A 15,479-nucleotide genomic window follows, 5' to 3' on the forward strand; every position below is an offset into this window, starting at 1 on the left:
TTTTTATGGAAGGTCACATTACCACTTATTTTTTTCTTCGAGTCATTATGCAATGTCGCCACATTTTTATTAATAGTATCCTAAGTAGGAAATATTTCGTAACTTTGAGTCCAGAATCGATTCAACAACATTTTAACAAATGTAATTGTCAAATTTTAAACTTAAATATTGATTATTAACAAAGTTATTGTATAAAATGTAACTGGAGTGCCATAATATCACTTTCTCCTCTATTACTCTTTAAGAATCAATACATATATTAAGTATATTAATTAAAAATAAAATAATTATATATTTACACACAATAATTACATATTTGCTCTCTCTCTCTCTTCTTTCTTTTACTAAAATGATAAAAAAAAAACGAAACAATTTTTAAAAATGAATTATATAAAATGTTAAAATCAATTTACAAAAAGAACACGCTTTCTTCCAAATACGCAACAGAGTAAAGTAATTTTATAGTTTTACATAATCTAAGCGCGATAAGAGAGCGACTTAAACATTATCAGCACTGTTTTTAAGAAATTTATTTGATAAATTTTATGAAGAGCTCTAGTATCGCTAAATAAATTCGCTTTGAATTTTAACTACGTAATTGCATTATAAATTCATAATATTGTACATCGAACATGTCCCCGCCTATGCTTTGATTTCTATCAACATAATAATATGTAGATACATTGATGTACTCATCATTATTATATTGCATCTCCTCAAAATGTTATCACTACTTAAATATTCACGAATTTCTTGCGTATCACAATTATTAAACAACAATGAGTACTCTCTAATCTGCATCGTTCACACTATCGGAATCTTATCTAAATACAATGTGTCACTATAGATATTTATATATTTACATCTGTTAAATTCCAAAAAATGATTTACTTTTTAGCACAAAGGTAATCGTTTCCAATAGTTTTTTGGACGCCGAATACAATCCCGTTTACCACTACAGTGCACTGCTCTCTTACATCATAATTTTGAGAAATTTACAATTAAAATTACAGAAAGGGTCTATTTTAATTTATTATGACACATAATTATGTATGTAATATGTGATATGTATGAAAATTTGTATTGCAATTAAGTATTAAAATTTAAATTAAGTTATTAGAACTTTTAGTCTTTAAAAAAATTTGTTGCGTCAGTTATGATTAACAAAGTATTTATGATTAATGTAAGATATTGCGTTAAAGTCACATCTTAATTATATAGACCATTAAAGATCTACTAAATACTTTTTAATTGTACTATTCAAATTTAAATATAAATTTAACATATAAACCGTATGAAAAAAACCCAATGAATTAAAAATTCGAATATTTTTATATCATTTTGAATTTATCATCAAGTTTGAATAATATATAATTAATATAATACTTGATAGATTCTTAAAATGGCATATGTAAATTGCAACTTCAAAGTAATTAAATTTTGATCGTATAATACAAATTTTTCAACATGTTATATATTGTATGTAATAATAATATGTCAAATACATTAAAACAGCCTTTTTTGCAACTTTAACCACACAAATTTAAATCTCATAGGATCGACGTGCAGAACTCACTAATAATACGAGTATATATTAAAAGTCTATTGCCGGTCGAAACTAAATCTTTAATTGCTTCTTTTTTTTAAATAATTCAAATTGTATATTATACTATATATGTACTTGCCATATTTGTAGTCATATTCACTACGCGCCGAAATTTAACCACACGTTTTTCAAAATTGAGACGCTAGAACAATTAAGTAAACGAGACTTCAACGCTTAAAAAATGTAGAAGAAATAACTATTTTTGTTCTTGTGCAACTTTTTGATAAATAGATATACATATAATATTATAAAATTCTTAAAATATAGATACAGTAAAAATATATCAAGAAGGTCTTTCTGAGAGAGAGTAGGTCGAAGACAGTCGGGAAACTCGATCGAGCGGAAGTATCACCGGCTGTGGTACTTGACCATGAAAAAGCACCTTGGCTATGCGCAAAACCACGGATGAAGGTTACCATTACTATTGCATGTCGAAGAGCGAGAGGCGCTTTCTGTAGCTAAGAGAAAGTCGAGACACTTTCCAGAGATAATTCCCGATAGTAATTGCACCTAGCAAGTGGAACAAAAATTCTCGCGTGATGCAAAAGTGGGTCATGACAATATAATAAATTTTGCAAAGCAGTTACGAAATATCTGTTAAAAAAATTAATGTATAATATAAAAAAAATAAAATTGAAACGTAAATAAGTAAAATGTCATTAAAGGAAACATCTCTGTTTTTATAAATATATTTATAAAAATTAATATTTCTAGAAATATATATATAATATATATGTTAAATATATTATTTATAGAAATACATAAAAATATGTATAAAGTAATATATATAAATAAAGTGAATAATTTAAGAATATGAAAAAAATTTTAGATATTAATACCAAATTACTATTAATCAAGTTATTATTAAATATTATATAACATAACTGATAGGGGAATGTTAGTTAAATAAGTAAAAAATTAGAACTTATAAGTAACATTATAGCTAATACAAAGTATATTACATAACGTAAATATATTTTATAACATTAATTATAAAATATACATTGTTACAAAAAAATAATCTTTATAATAAATATTTATTACTTGTCAGACTATTATGTTCCATTCTTGCTTCAAACTTTTGCTAGATTTTATTACTTCTTTTTTAAAATTAATAATTATATACCATTTTTGGAAATTATATCATGCTATATAAATGTTAAAACATCATACATATCATGGCTCATATTTTATATTATATTTCTATTCATTTTAATATGAAGCTACTTAACGACAGTATATTTCAATCGCTACTCACTACGAAACAGATATCGAATTTATCGAGGGAAATAGTAGGCGTCTGACGAGGACGAGTCTAGTTATAACGTCTTTAGTTATCGTCCATTATATACGTCGCCGACGTCTATTATAGATATATGTAACCGCCGTTACATAATATTACCGTTTACAATGAGCACGGCACGTCGGAGAGACGTGTCAGTCGGCGATAAACAATGATTTCCGTGCTCTCGTTCGAGGAATTGCGCGGTCGTAGTCATCGTAATTTCCTACACGTATTTTGCTTAGTTATCTATTTTCCACTTCGATTCATTTATATAGTTACTAACTTGCTACTACTACTACTACTACTACTACACACATACACACACACACACACACACACGCACACGTGTATATATATATATATATATATATACGTATATGTAGATGCATATCGTAATATGTATATTGCTCATTTGCTACAAACGATATTTCAAAATTGTCATTTTTTAACTGCTTGCAGAAAAAGTACGAAAACTTAAGAGCAAAAAAGGACACACTTTTATTCCTCTACAATAAATCATTAGATCAAAATTTCATTTCAAAATTAATAGTATAAAATTTTAATGATTTTAATGATTTTAAATATTGAAATTCATTTTTTGGAAAACTTTAAAGATGGACTAAACAAGATATATTAAACAAGTATAGTTCATATGATTAGATGTATTAAACAAGTATAATTCATACGATTAGTATATTATTACTTATTAGATTCTAGTTTGTATGCAAATATTGATAACTAAGAAGATTTTAAGGAAGTTTGATATTTTATAAACAGTTTTTACTAAAAACAAACAAATCTAACGTAACACCTTCCTCGTACAATAGTTAAAATAAAATAATACTATAAAAACTATATTATTAATAATAAATTTAAATATTTAGTTATGGCGTTAACAACTATGCAACAAACTATATTACTTGAAATTATCTTACTCATTTAATTAATTTATTTCCAAAATTCGAATAAAGTTTTATTCTCCCCCCTCCGATACGTTATATATTAATATAAATTGTAGGTTGGAAAACAACTCGTCGCGAAATCATTTTGTTCTTATGTAACTCAACTGGAACTGCTCACTGGATCGAATGTTCAAGTTATTTTAGGAAACTAAATTTCCGTAAAATCGTTTAAAATTGTTATTTCTCTATTTTTGTCTTGTGACGTCTTGAGTGTGAAATGCGGTCAAATTAATAAAATCATGACTTCAACAGCATTCAAAAGAATTTCACGCGATTAATATTTTCGAAATTAACGCGGTCGCAAATTTCTTAAATTCCTGGTATTAATAAATCGCGCAAATAAAATCGTTTATAAGGAAAATCGTTAATAGGAATTTCCTTCTTTTTTATAAAAAATTGGAGTAATGATGGAAATGATTTAATGGAAAGAATTTGTTAGAAATAATGACACCTTTCTGCGTGTGTGAGTCGAGTGAAATAATTACAATCAAATATACAGTTAAAAATTAATCAAAAAATTATAAAGTAAATTTATTTTAAATATAGAAGATTAAGATATTATTAAATCAATACGACATTGCGATCTCTGCAATACCAAAATTTACATTATAAAATATTAATATTATATAAATTATTATACAAATTGCTTAAACTTATATTACATATATAAATGCTGAATGGTTTTTATAAACACCCTGTATATACTATATCTTTCAAGTCTTCTTTGTAAATTTATTAAATTCTGTTGCACTTTTGCTCCGTGCATCTCTAAAAAAAAAACTTATTTAAATATAATGTTTATATTTTAGTTACAAAAGGCTGAATATGAACTATCACATATTGTTTTACTGGTAAGATCGATTAACACAAATGATGTAAAGAGACACGTTCAAGAGAAATACCTGCTAATAATTTGGCAAATGACGCGTGGCGGAATTACGACGTTCACTCCACTACGTACGACACGTGGAGCATTATTGATCGTTGCCAGAATAGAAAGACAAGCTATATGTATAAGTATATATGACCCCTGCGGCACACAGATAACCAACGAGATGTTACACACGTTGATACATTATGCATCTTGCTGGCTGGCGGATCATCATTAGTGTCTGCTGAATGGCTCAAATAAAGCACATTGACGCGTATATGCAGTTAATTTAATAACTCACACGAAACACAATTTTTAATGCATACATTTTGAAGATTTTATTTTTATGTAAAAATAATGGAATTTTTTACCATTGTTTTACAAATATTTTGTTATTTCCACAAAGACTTTTTTAGAATGTTATAATAACTTTTATAACGCAATATATTGCCCTATTTTGCACACCGTGCAATTTAAATCTAAATACATAATAAAATATCTTCTTTTCTCTTTTGCATGATACAATAATTGAACTATTGATATGTATAAAAAATATATATTGTATATCAAAATTCTTTTTCTTGAAGTTATAATATTAAAACGATATTATTGTATTCTTTATCGTAAATCAATGCAAAATACATGAATAAAGTTCTATCCAAGTATATATATAAATATAAATATATTCTATAAATTTTGTATTATATCAACAGTTTTCTCATATACTTTAAATATTTATATTTTTACAAGTAATTTTATGATAATTTTATAAAGCAGATATATGCTGAAATATAATTATATATATTATAATACAATAAAAATATCTAGTTCTATGACGTATTAATAAAAAAAAATGTAACAATTTTTTTATTCCATGCAGAAAGATGATAATTTGTTTTATGCAAATAAAAATATTACATAGTAGATTGCAATTCACTATGGAGGTTGGCATAGATGGAAAACTAAGTTTCTTAGATACTATGTTAATTGTGGAAGATCAAGTTCTAGTTTTTTATTTGTATCGTAAGGCGACGTTTTCTGGCAGATTTCTAAATTTTAATTCACACCATCCGCTTTGTCACAAGAGAGGTGTAATATACAGGTTTGTCAACAAAATTATACGGTTGTGTCATCCTCGTTTCCATCAAAACAATTTAATTAAGGTAATAAATATTTTTTTAAATAATAGTTATCCACTAGATTTTATTTTTTCTTCAATACAAAAAAGAATAAAGTTCCACAAAAGTTTGCTCCAATTGCCAATAGGTTTCATTGTAAGTTGGCTTTCTCGATACCAAATTCATTAAAAAATTTTATTAGAAAGGGCAAAGATCAATTGGATCCCTTATGCAATCAAAATGTTGTTTATAAGCTCTCTTGTGATGATTGCGAAGTTAGTTGCGTAGGTTAGACCAAAAGACAGTTAAAGACAAGATTACACGAACATGTCTCCGATATTAATAAGAAGTCAAAATCTCCAACGGTGATTACAAATCACCGTATTGACCAGAATCATAATTTCGACTGGGGCAATGTTGAAATTTTAGACAGAGAAGCTTCTTATAATAAGAGATTAATATCGGAGATGGTTCACATCAAAAGACAAAAGCATGGGATAAACAAACAAAATGATACAGATTCTCTGCCAGAATCATATCTAAACATTATTCCCCTTCCTAACAGTCCTCGGCCTCCCCCTTCCAATTCTTTATTTCCTCGTTTTCCTTTTCATCATAACGTCGCCTGACATCGTCGAGAATACTTCTCCAATGTATCATGGCTTATTTTTATTATATATATATAATACGTAATAATTAGTCAATTTTACGTTTTTCTCTCTCTGTGTCTGATGCACATCACCACGACAAATCAAAGTATACATATGTATATAACTTATAATTGGCACTAAATTACTACAATATATAATTTATACACTTGATAACTTAATCTAATGTAAAGTAATGTAGGTTTTTTATTAAGATTGTAGATAATAAGTGAGATGAGATCATTTTTACATTAAGTGATGCTAATTTGAATATGGACCGCACGTTAATAGGAAATATTGAAATTATCGACGTTTAATTTTATCAAATACTCAGAGATTTATGTAATATTGTTTTATTCACATTGAAAACGACCCGATCGGTGTCGAAACGTTTGTACGATTATTAAATATTTTACATTATAATTGACTCGTAGCCCTTCTTTTATTTATTAATTTATTCTGATTGAGCCATATTAAGAATTATTTTATGCAAATAAATTTTATTACTATAATTGTAAAAAAAAATATTGTACAGTAATTGTAGTAATTATTATAAAACAAAGGATATAAAGATTAATTTTCCTATTTTTATAAATAAAAATATTTCCATAGTACAAGTAATGATTAAAATCTCATTATTATTTTAACAGCTATAATTATTTTATATTCTTTCATTTAATCGAGAATCCTCTCATTTCCAAAACAATGATAATAATTCACGAGTCACTTAAATTTCATTATTGCCATAGTTATTTTGTGACATTCTGCTAAATCGAGAGAACCTTTCCGTCCCCGTAAACGAAGACAATAATTGCACGTGGCAGGCAGCATCAGCGATGCGATGCCAGCAACAACGGTCGCGGCGGTGGCGACCACGCGCGGTGGCGGTGCCGGCGGCGGCACGATAGAGCACGCGCCGCCGAGCCGGGTGACCGACCTTTACGTAACGCGCGGCTGTTTGCGCCGTGCCGCGTCGGCATGGGTGACGTCTACTCCGCTGCAACGACGATGCGTCGACCGTTGCAGCGGAGTAGTTTGCAGCTGCACCGGCGCGGCACCGGCTCAGTCCGCGCGACGCGTTCGCGATGCGACCGTTTATGCCGTATTCTTTCCCTTCCCGCCTTTCGCTTCTCCCTTCGTGGTTGGCCAGCGGCCGGCCGGATGCAGTTACATTGCGCTCTGCATGCAACTCAGAGGAAGACCGTCGCAATATCTCCACATTCGTAAATTAGACTGCCACACATCGTACGGGGATTTAATATACTAAAAATAATTGATTTTTTAAGCGAATGTATTATCTGAAAGAGTAGAGAATATATCAACACAGTATCTTGAAAATAAAGAATTACTATTTTTTTGAATTATGTAAAGATGAAAAACAGAATTCTTTATCACAATATAAATAACTGTTTTTATAAATTACAAAATAATTGTATGTATATGGTTACACACTTATAAAGATATGAATTATAGAAATTTAGGAGAATTTTATTCAGTTTCATCACTTTTATACAAAATATAAAGTATGTAGGCCAACAAATTCATATTTGTTAATTAATTTGTTAATTTTACACATGGCTTTTGGTAAGATATTATTTGTCAGAATTTATACGTTTAGTTTTTGTAATAAAACTTTATATTGTAATCAGATTCCGAAGAGACACTGACCACGAATGGCATGTGAACGGCGTAGATTGATACATCCGATTAGTATTTAATATGCGTTTTTTGCGTGAACTTTTTGTATATCAAATTCTTGTAAAATTGTATCTGAAGAGGGCTCAATCGCGTAGCCGAAACTTGTAATGTGTTTCTCAATTTATTTAATTAAATGTTATGTGTTTCTCAATTTATTTAATTAAATGTTATCTTACATTTTATATTCAGACTGACTCAATCTTTCATGTTTTACCAATTTTCGGACTATAATTTTTATGTATTGACTCTTACTTCGCCCTTTATTTATTATTTTTATTTTTGTTAATTAAATTAGTACTCATTTTTTCAACACATTTAATATATTTGGCTTATTTTACATGCATTTTACTTTAAAGAAGAATTAAATCGCGCACTTTAATAACATGTACCTGTAAAAGTGGAATAATCACGAAGAAAGAGAGAGAAAAGGAGAGCGAGAGAGTGAGTGAGAGAGAGAGAGAGACTCATGAGTTCCTGTCAAATTTTCACATACTGAAAGAGAAGTTCCTTTAATAAGAAATTCACTAATTTATCACACTCACAATCCATGAAGACTAAACAATCCGTACATTCTTAATCTTTTGAGACGCTATCTGTCATGATTCCAATTCTCAGAGATGCCGAGAATACACAAGCTCGACAGCATGTGCAGCAACAGCTATTGCTCCGATTTTCACGTGAGCGCTTTAGAAGAGTATATTCTCCGTATGACGCTCCGTTAACTCGGTTCTCGAACTCGGCACTGACAATCCCACTCTTCTCTCTCTCTCTCTCTCTTCTCTCTTTTTCCTTCGTTCCAATCCGCTCGTCTTCTTTCCAACGAAGGTCAGCAGCCGTCTGTCGCGCCTGGTTGAACACGCGGCATCGAACCTTTCTGTGTGCGTCAGTGCATCTTCGTACAATTTAAGAATCTCATAAATACGACAAAACTGTGTTTAATCTTTTAAATTTAGAATAATAATTTAACAGCCTTGGTTTTAAAATTGCAAATTTTATTAATTTCGATTTTTGTAGTAAATACCAAATTTAAAAAGCTAGTTCTAAATAGTATAGATCTAAATAGTATAGATACTTTCGAATTTTCATTGCGATTTAAGATACGCTGAAAAATTGTGTTTTGATAAGTTAGTCTAAATTGTAATCTGAAATAAAAATGATTACGTAATTATTATTGTCAACTAACTATTTTAGAATTTTATTTAAAAAGGGATCTATACTTTTATTAAAATAAATTTAAGTAAATTGTAATTCGATAATACTTTAAAATTTCATTAATTTCTTAAGATATAGAATAAAAGATACACGTATAACGATGTCTGCACAAGTTTGGTTTCTTTGTGTTTTTGAAAATATCAAAAATTCAAATACTTAAGTTAAAGGCTACACAAGTTTTAACCTGACGATATTTTGGAAGAGCAAGTCAACTTATTTAATAAATGCTTGTCATACGATAGGTTAGAATTTATGCGGTAATGATTTAGATTAGTCTAAATAATGAGAGATCGTTAAGAAGCACGCGTTCTAACGATCGGGTCGATTGCCTGCGGTGAGCAAACGATCGATCATTCGAGGCGGACCTTGGCATTCGATCGAACAGACAGGAAGAGCATTTTTTACAATGTATTCAAAGAGTACATTGATCACGTTAATGAATGAACTTGTTCAGCGATATCCCGTTGTATTTCTTATAACTTAACATTGACGCTGGAAATTACGTTTCCTTTACATGCATAAATATTTATATAATTGATGCAATCGGAAATATGATTTGATTTCTCAATAATTGTATATATGACATATCACTATCAATAATAATAACTCCAGAAGTATAAATTGAAGTAATTTTGTATAAATCCCGAAATTAGTATCATTTTATACGATCACGACATTAATTTTTTCAATTAAGAATTATGACGAAAATTTAATATTCTACAAAATTTATTGTTTCTATTTTATTTAAAAAAAAATATATATATACAGTGATGGGAGAAAGTTCCGTAACGGTCAAATATCTTGGAAAATAATGATTATGGAAGAAAATGTTCAATACAAAAGCTTTAGTATATCAAATGGTCTATTATATGTTATATTGAAATGACTTTCATGTGGGACTTGAAGGACATCGTGAAGGTCAACTTTGAGATCTTAAATGGAAACTCCTATTTGGATATCCGACCGTGCCACCTCTACGCGGTACACCTTAGATAACGCGCGATACTTAAACTTTGAAGGTTCGTAACTCAGGAAGATCTCAAGCAAAAAGAGTTTGTAATCAGTGTTTCGGAAACGTCTTAACACCAGCTTTAAGAATATGTAATAGAAAATAAGAGTTTCCATTTAAGATTTCAAAGTTGACCTTCACGGTGTCCTTCAAGGTCACATGAAAGTCATTTCAATATAACCATATAATAGATCACTTGATATACTAAAATTTTTGTATTGAACATTTTCTTCCATAACATTATTTTCCAAGATATTTGATCGTTACGGAACTTTCTCTCATCACTGTATATGTAATATTAATTTATAATTAAATGTAATAATTAAATTATAAAATACTTCATTTTCCTGAAACGGAAATTATATTTAATATAAGTTTAACTATAAAAAGTTATATGCTAATTTTTAATAATAATATACCTACTAGCAAAATAAATTGCAACATGTTACTAATTTAAAAGAATTACACATGTAACAATAACAAGATTTTTCAAATTTAAGAATAAGAGGCTTATACAACAATATTCGCGTAGTAATTAGGTTTCTTCATGTCGGGTCTTTAAATTCAAGCTTCGCAATATTCAAAGATAAGTTACATAAACCGGCTTATATACAGGGATCGCTCTTTGTATTTGTTCAATATATTAGAGGTTCTTCTAACGTTGTAAATTTAGCATAATTTAAATCTAATGGTGAATTCGATTGGAAGCACTAGTGCGCACTGATGCATATTAAAACCGTTGTACACTGATTTCATTTGAGTATAAAAAATGAAATGCAAATATTCCGAATTATGAAATACGTATTTTACTTAATAGATAGTACAATAAAATGTATTAAGTATTTCATGATATTTAATCGATTTCTATGTTTATTATTTATAAACATATCTTTACGTTATTTTGTGTACGGCGGCTTTAATGTACACTAGTGCGCACTGAATGCGTCCAATCGAATTCGCTATAAGCATATCATTACAACTCTAATAAATATTTAATACATATTCTGCTTCTCATTTATTTTGAAAATGTTCACGCATAGATCAAATAAAGCGATTGTACAAATCGCCATCGCGTTACAGATTGTACAGTAATCGTTTTAATAACTGCACTATTTATTGGGTAGAATTCTATAAAATAAATTGTTTTTCTTTTACTTCATCATAAAATACTTTTAAGATGATTCTAAAATATTTCGCAAATATAATTTACATTTTATATTAATTTAAAATAATTAAAATGTTATTTAGATAATTAATATTATGAAAATGTAAAAATCTGAAATTACGTGATAGTTTATTTGAGCATAAAACGCATTTTTAAAAATTTATTTTATTATGGAGCATAAAAAATCTTGATAAGCTTTTTTAATATTCGCGAACTGACGTGTGTGTTGGAATTTTTCTTCGTCCAAGTAAGGGACTCTAGCCATGAAGGCAATGACATTGCTCACAATGCCAGGACGTGCCGCCGTCGCCGCCGCCATCACCGCCGCCTGCATCGGCCGATGACATCGTCCGCTTCTATAAAATGTGCTTTGCCGCAAATAAACGGCGCTCTTTTACGAGACAAATTTCCGCGAAATTAAACAAGTCCAGACTGCTAACTGTAAAAAAAAAACCTCTTAGACTATTCAGTATTTTATGCACGACAATATAAGTGCATTCTTATGCAAAATATACACCAAGGTACGCATCAATGACTCAATGCTCTTTCGAATACTCGTTTGATGCGTTTAAATGTCATATATGTAATATTGCATCATAAATATGTAATATAAATAAAAGATATCGGAATAAGTCATTGTGCGCTATTAAGTATATGCAATTATTAGTTTATTTGTAAAATATCTGCTTTACATCTCTTGTTCCAAATGGAATGCGTGAATCATAATACCAGTCATTAGTCATGAAATAGCCGGCATCGATCGCGTATCTGCTCTGCTTTTAAAATACTTTAAGTAGAAAAAAATTTATTCTGATTCTTGATTCACAGAATCTTAAAGCTTTTCAAACTAGAATTCGTCCACCATTCAGTAGATATTTTACGAACTTGTTTTCTCATGTTTTAGCACCGAACAGCCCACTCCACCTTAGCAACAGGGCTCACGTCTTGCTCCTGTTGAATAGACCTTTAGCCGCTCTCACGGACGCTGATCATGCAGTTAGATTGCGACCAGACTGGGGCAAGGTGAGGAAATACAGGACCAAAGCTTATACATATACTCGATATATGTGTCAAGCAGCAAGATGCGTCTATACTCTTTAAATCGAAATGCAGACATTTCTATTTAACAGTTTTTATCTAATAAATTTGGCAAAATGTTCTAATTAAAATAAAATATAACATTCAAATATTTATTATCTTTATCTTAACCTTAATTTATCAATTATGTATATATAAAATACGTTACAGTATACGCTAATATTATTAACATATTGCATATAGTAATACAAATTTTATTATCTTGTTACATAAAAATTATTATTGTTATAGCACATTAAATTTTACTTAAAATTAAAATTTATATTTTTCTTATAAAATATAAATTTATATTTTCAATATAAAATATAGTATTTTGTAATATTTTTTGTAATATTTTAATATTAATGTAATATTTTTTTGTTTTGTATCTTTAGGGGCATTATAGAAGAGGAATAGCTTTGTCAGCGCTTGGGCGACACGAAGAAGCGCTCTATGCTCTCTGCATTAGCGTGGCCATTGATAAAAATCCACAAGCTGTACGCCATGAATTAACCAAAGTACGTTTTCCTATTTTCCGTTGCTTTTTATTGTCAAAGCTATAAAAGATATTCTATTATCAAATATTATTGAAAGTTAATGAAATATATTTCTTCCAATTGTAGAACACGAGTTATGACATTAGTTTGCATAACTTTATAAAGTTTAAAATTAATTAATTATCTACAGCGTCGATTATTCTCCAATAAATAGAATTGCGCGCAAATAGTTGAAGTTTTTCCGGTATTAAAAAATCATTAAGTCTATAAGTGAATCGAGGGTGTGAGATTTACATCGACTCGATAATTTTTTATTACCGGAAAATTTCCGATTATACTCATTTCGAGTTGTACAAATTCATCTAGTTTTCGTAATATTCCTGTAAATCGTAGAACAAGTTCTTCAACGAAAAAATAAGACAAACCGTAGTCCATAACGTAGATTATAAGTAAGAGTATCCACATTCCTTGCGGAGCAATCGCTATCGTGCAATTGGCGGAATGCGCCGCGGGGAACCAAATGCATCCATCTCTATCCGGAGAGCATCACTAACACAAAAGAAATGCGCGCCACGGCGTTTCCGGCACGACTACTGCCGGCCACGCAGCCTTAATGACTCGGTACGATGGTCGTCAGGTGAGTGACCCGTACGCCAGGGGCAATGATAACCATATTTGTGAGCGAAACGGATACTACGCTACTCTCGCGAATAAATGTGCCGTTTCCACGTGTTGTTTCACGCGGCTCACGACGGCGTCGATATATCGATCTGCCGTGTGACGCACGGCTCCCGCGCTCGCCGCTGCGTTCCCTACCTTCTCGTACATAATGCAAAATCCTTTTCTTCTACGTCGAATCTTTTAAGTAAAATTTCTTATTCACATCTTTTAAGAAAAAAACTTTTATATTTGTTCATCTGTCAATTTCTCATCTTGAGATGCATGCAACGTGGCATCTTGTTGCATTCAGCTCTGTTATGCAAACTGCGGAGATTTTCTTACGTAAAGATTTGAATATCTTAAGTTACCTTGAAATTTTTAAATATTAAAACGATCACAATCGGAAATACCAATTGTGTGGCTTATATTCAAGCTATAAAGCATGAGATGTCGTACTTCAATGAATATTTTATATTGAAGCTGCTCGATCGACGTTAAGTTTCGCAATGTTGCGTCATATAATATCTGCAGCGAAGCCCGAAACGCAATTACGTATAGTAACAATCGATGAATATTAAAGAATTCAATACTGGTCACGTCAAATTTTGATGCTAAATAATTTAAAAAGCGGAGCGTGTTGAATGTACGGCGATTACATAAGCGAGCGCCCGATGGCAGAATCATTGATGCAAGCTGCACCGCCACTTATGTAAGACCACAGGGAATCATTCTTTCCCGCTGAATCTGTCGGTTAGGTCCGCATTATGGAAGGCGCACTTTTACTTTCATCGTCCGAAAATGTCTGGGATTACTCAACTGTGTTATTTCATGCGTTAATCGCGCCGATTTAGCGACCAGTTGAATTATCCGTCAATCTTGCAATTAGAAGCATCTCATATAAGACACGTCAAGGAAGAAATACATGCTATCGAAGAAAGTGGAATTTGTTATTAGCGAAAGTTTCATTTGAAATTTTTATATGATAGTTTATTAATTTTTAATATTGATTCTTTGTGTTAACCCATTATAAGGACCAAGACAAATTTTTTTTCTCAAAATTTAAAATCTTTTTAATGGCAAGCTACTATGCCCTTACGGAACCTAATACTTGCCAAAAATTTCGCATCCCAAAATTGATCTATTTTTCTTATCGAAAAATCGACCAGCGGTCCTTAATGGGTTAAAATAATGATTCTTTACTCATAATAATGAACTCTACTCATAATAATGATAATATCTTGTAATACCAATTCAGAAAGAATTTCGCCTCTTGCTAAATTTCTTTTTAGCAAAAAAGATATTTTAAAATTATTTTAACGCATATTAATATTTTTATATACTTGTTTTGTATACAGGGTGTTTCCAAATTAAATGGCAAAACTTCGGGAGCGTGTAGAGGAGTAAAAAACTAAGAAAAAAAGTCCTATAGACATATGCTCCTTTTTGCTTTGTTTCGCAGGAAATCACGAAAAAAGAAAAAAATATATTTAATTTATTATTTTAATTATTTTATTTATAAACTTTTTAATGAAGATTTTGTTCGAAATGTGCACCTCTTGCAGCAATACAAGCATTGCATCTGTCAAACACGGCTCTTGTAGCAGCCAGGCACTGTTCTTGCGATATTCTGTTCGCTGCAGCTACGATACGATTTCTCAAATGTTGCTCTGAT

General features: G+C 30.2%; 1 protein-coding gene across 1 annotated transcript in view; it reads left to right on the top strand.

Moving 5' to 3' along the window:
- The window catches only part of LOC108726369 (LON peptidase N-terminal domain and RING finger protein 3), a 43,115-nt gene that overhangs the window by 22,274 nt on the left and 5,362 nt on the right, over positions 1 to 15,479 (top strand). Inside the window, exons 2-3 of the mRNA XM_018453873.1 lie at positions 12,478 to 12,596; positions 13,046 to 13,168. Of these exons, the coding sequence (XP_018309375.1) occupies positions 12,478 to 12,596; positions 13,046 to 13,168 (242 nt within the window). The remainder of the gene's footprint in view (positions 1 to 12,477; positions 12,597 to 13,045; positions 13,169 to 15,479) is intronic.

The sequence above is a fragment of the Mycetomoellerius zeteki genome, unplaced genomic scaffold (genome assembly GCF_001594055.1).
Source record: "Mycetomoellerius zeteki isolate Tzet28-1 unplaced genomic scaffold, Tzet1.0 scaffold415, whole genome shotgun sequence".
NCBI classification, from domain to species: domain Eukaryota; kingdom Metazoa; phylum Arthropoda; class Insecta; order Hymenoptera; family Formicidae; genus Mycetomoellerius; species Mycetomoellerius zeteki.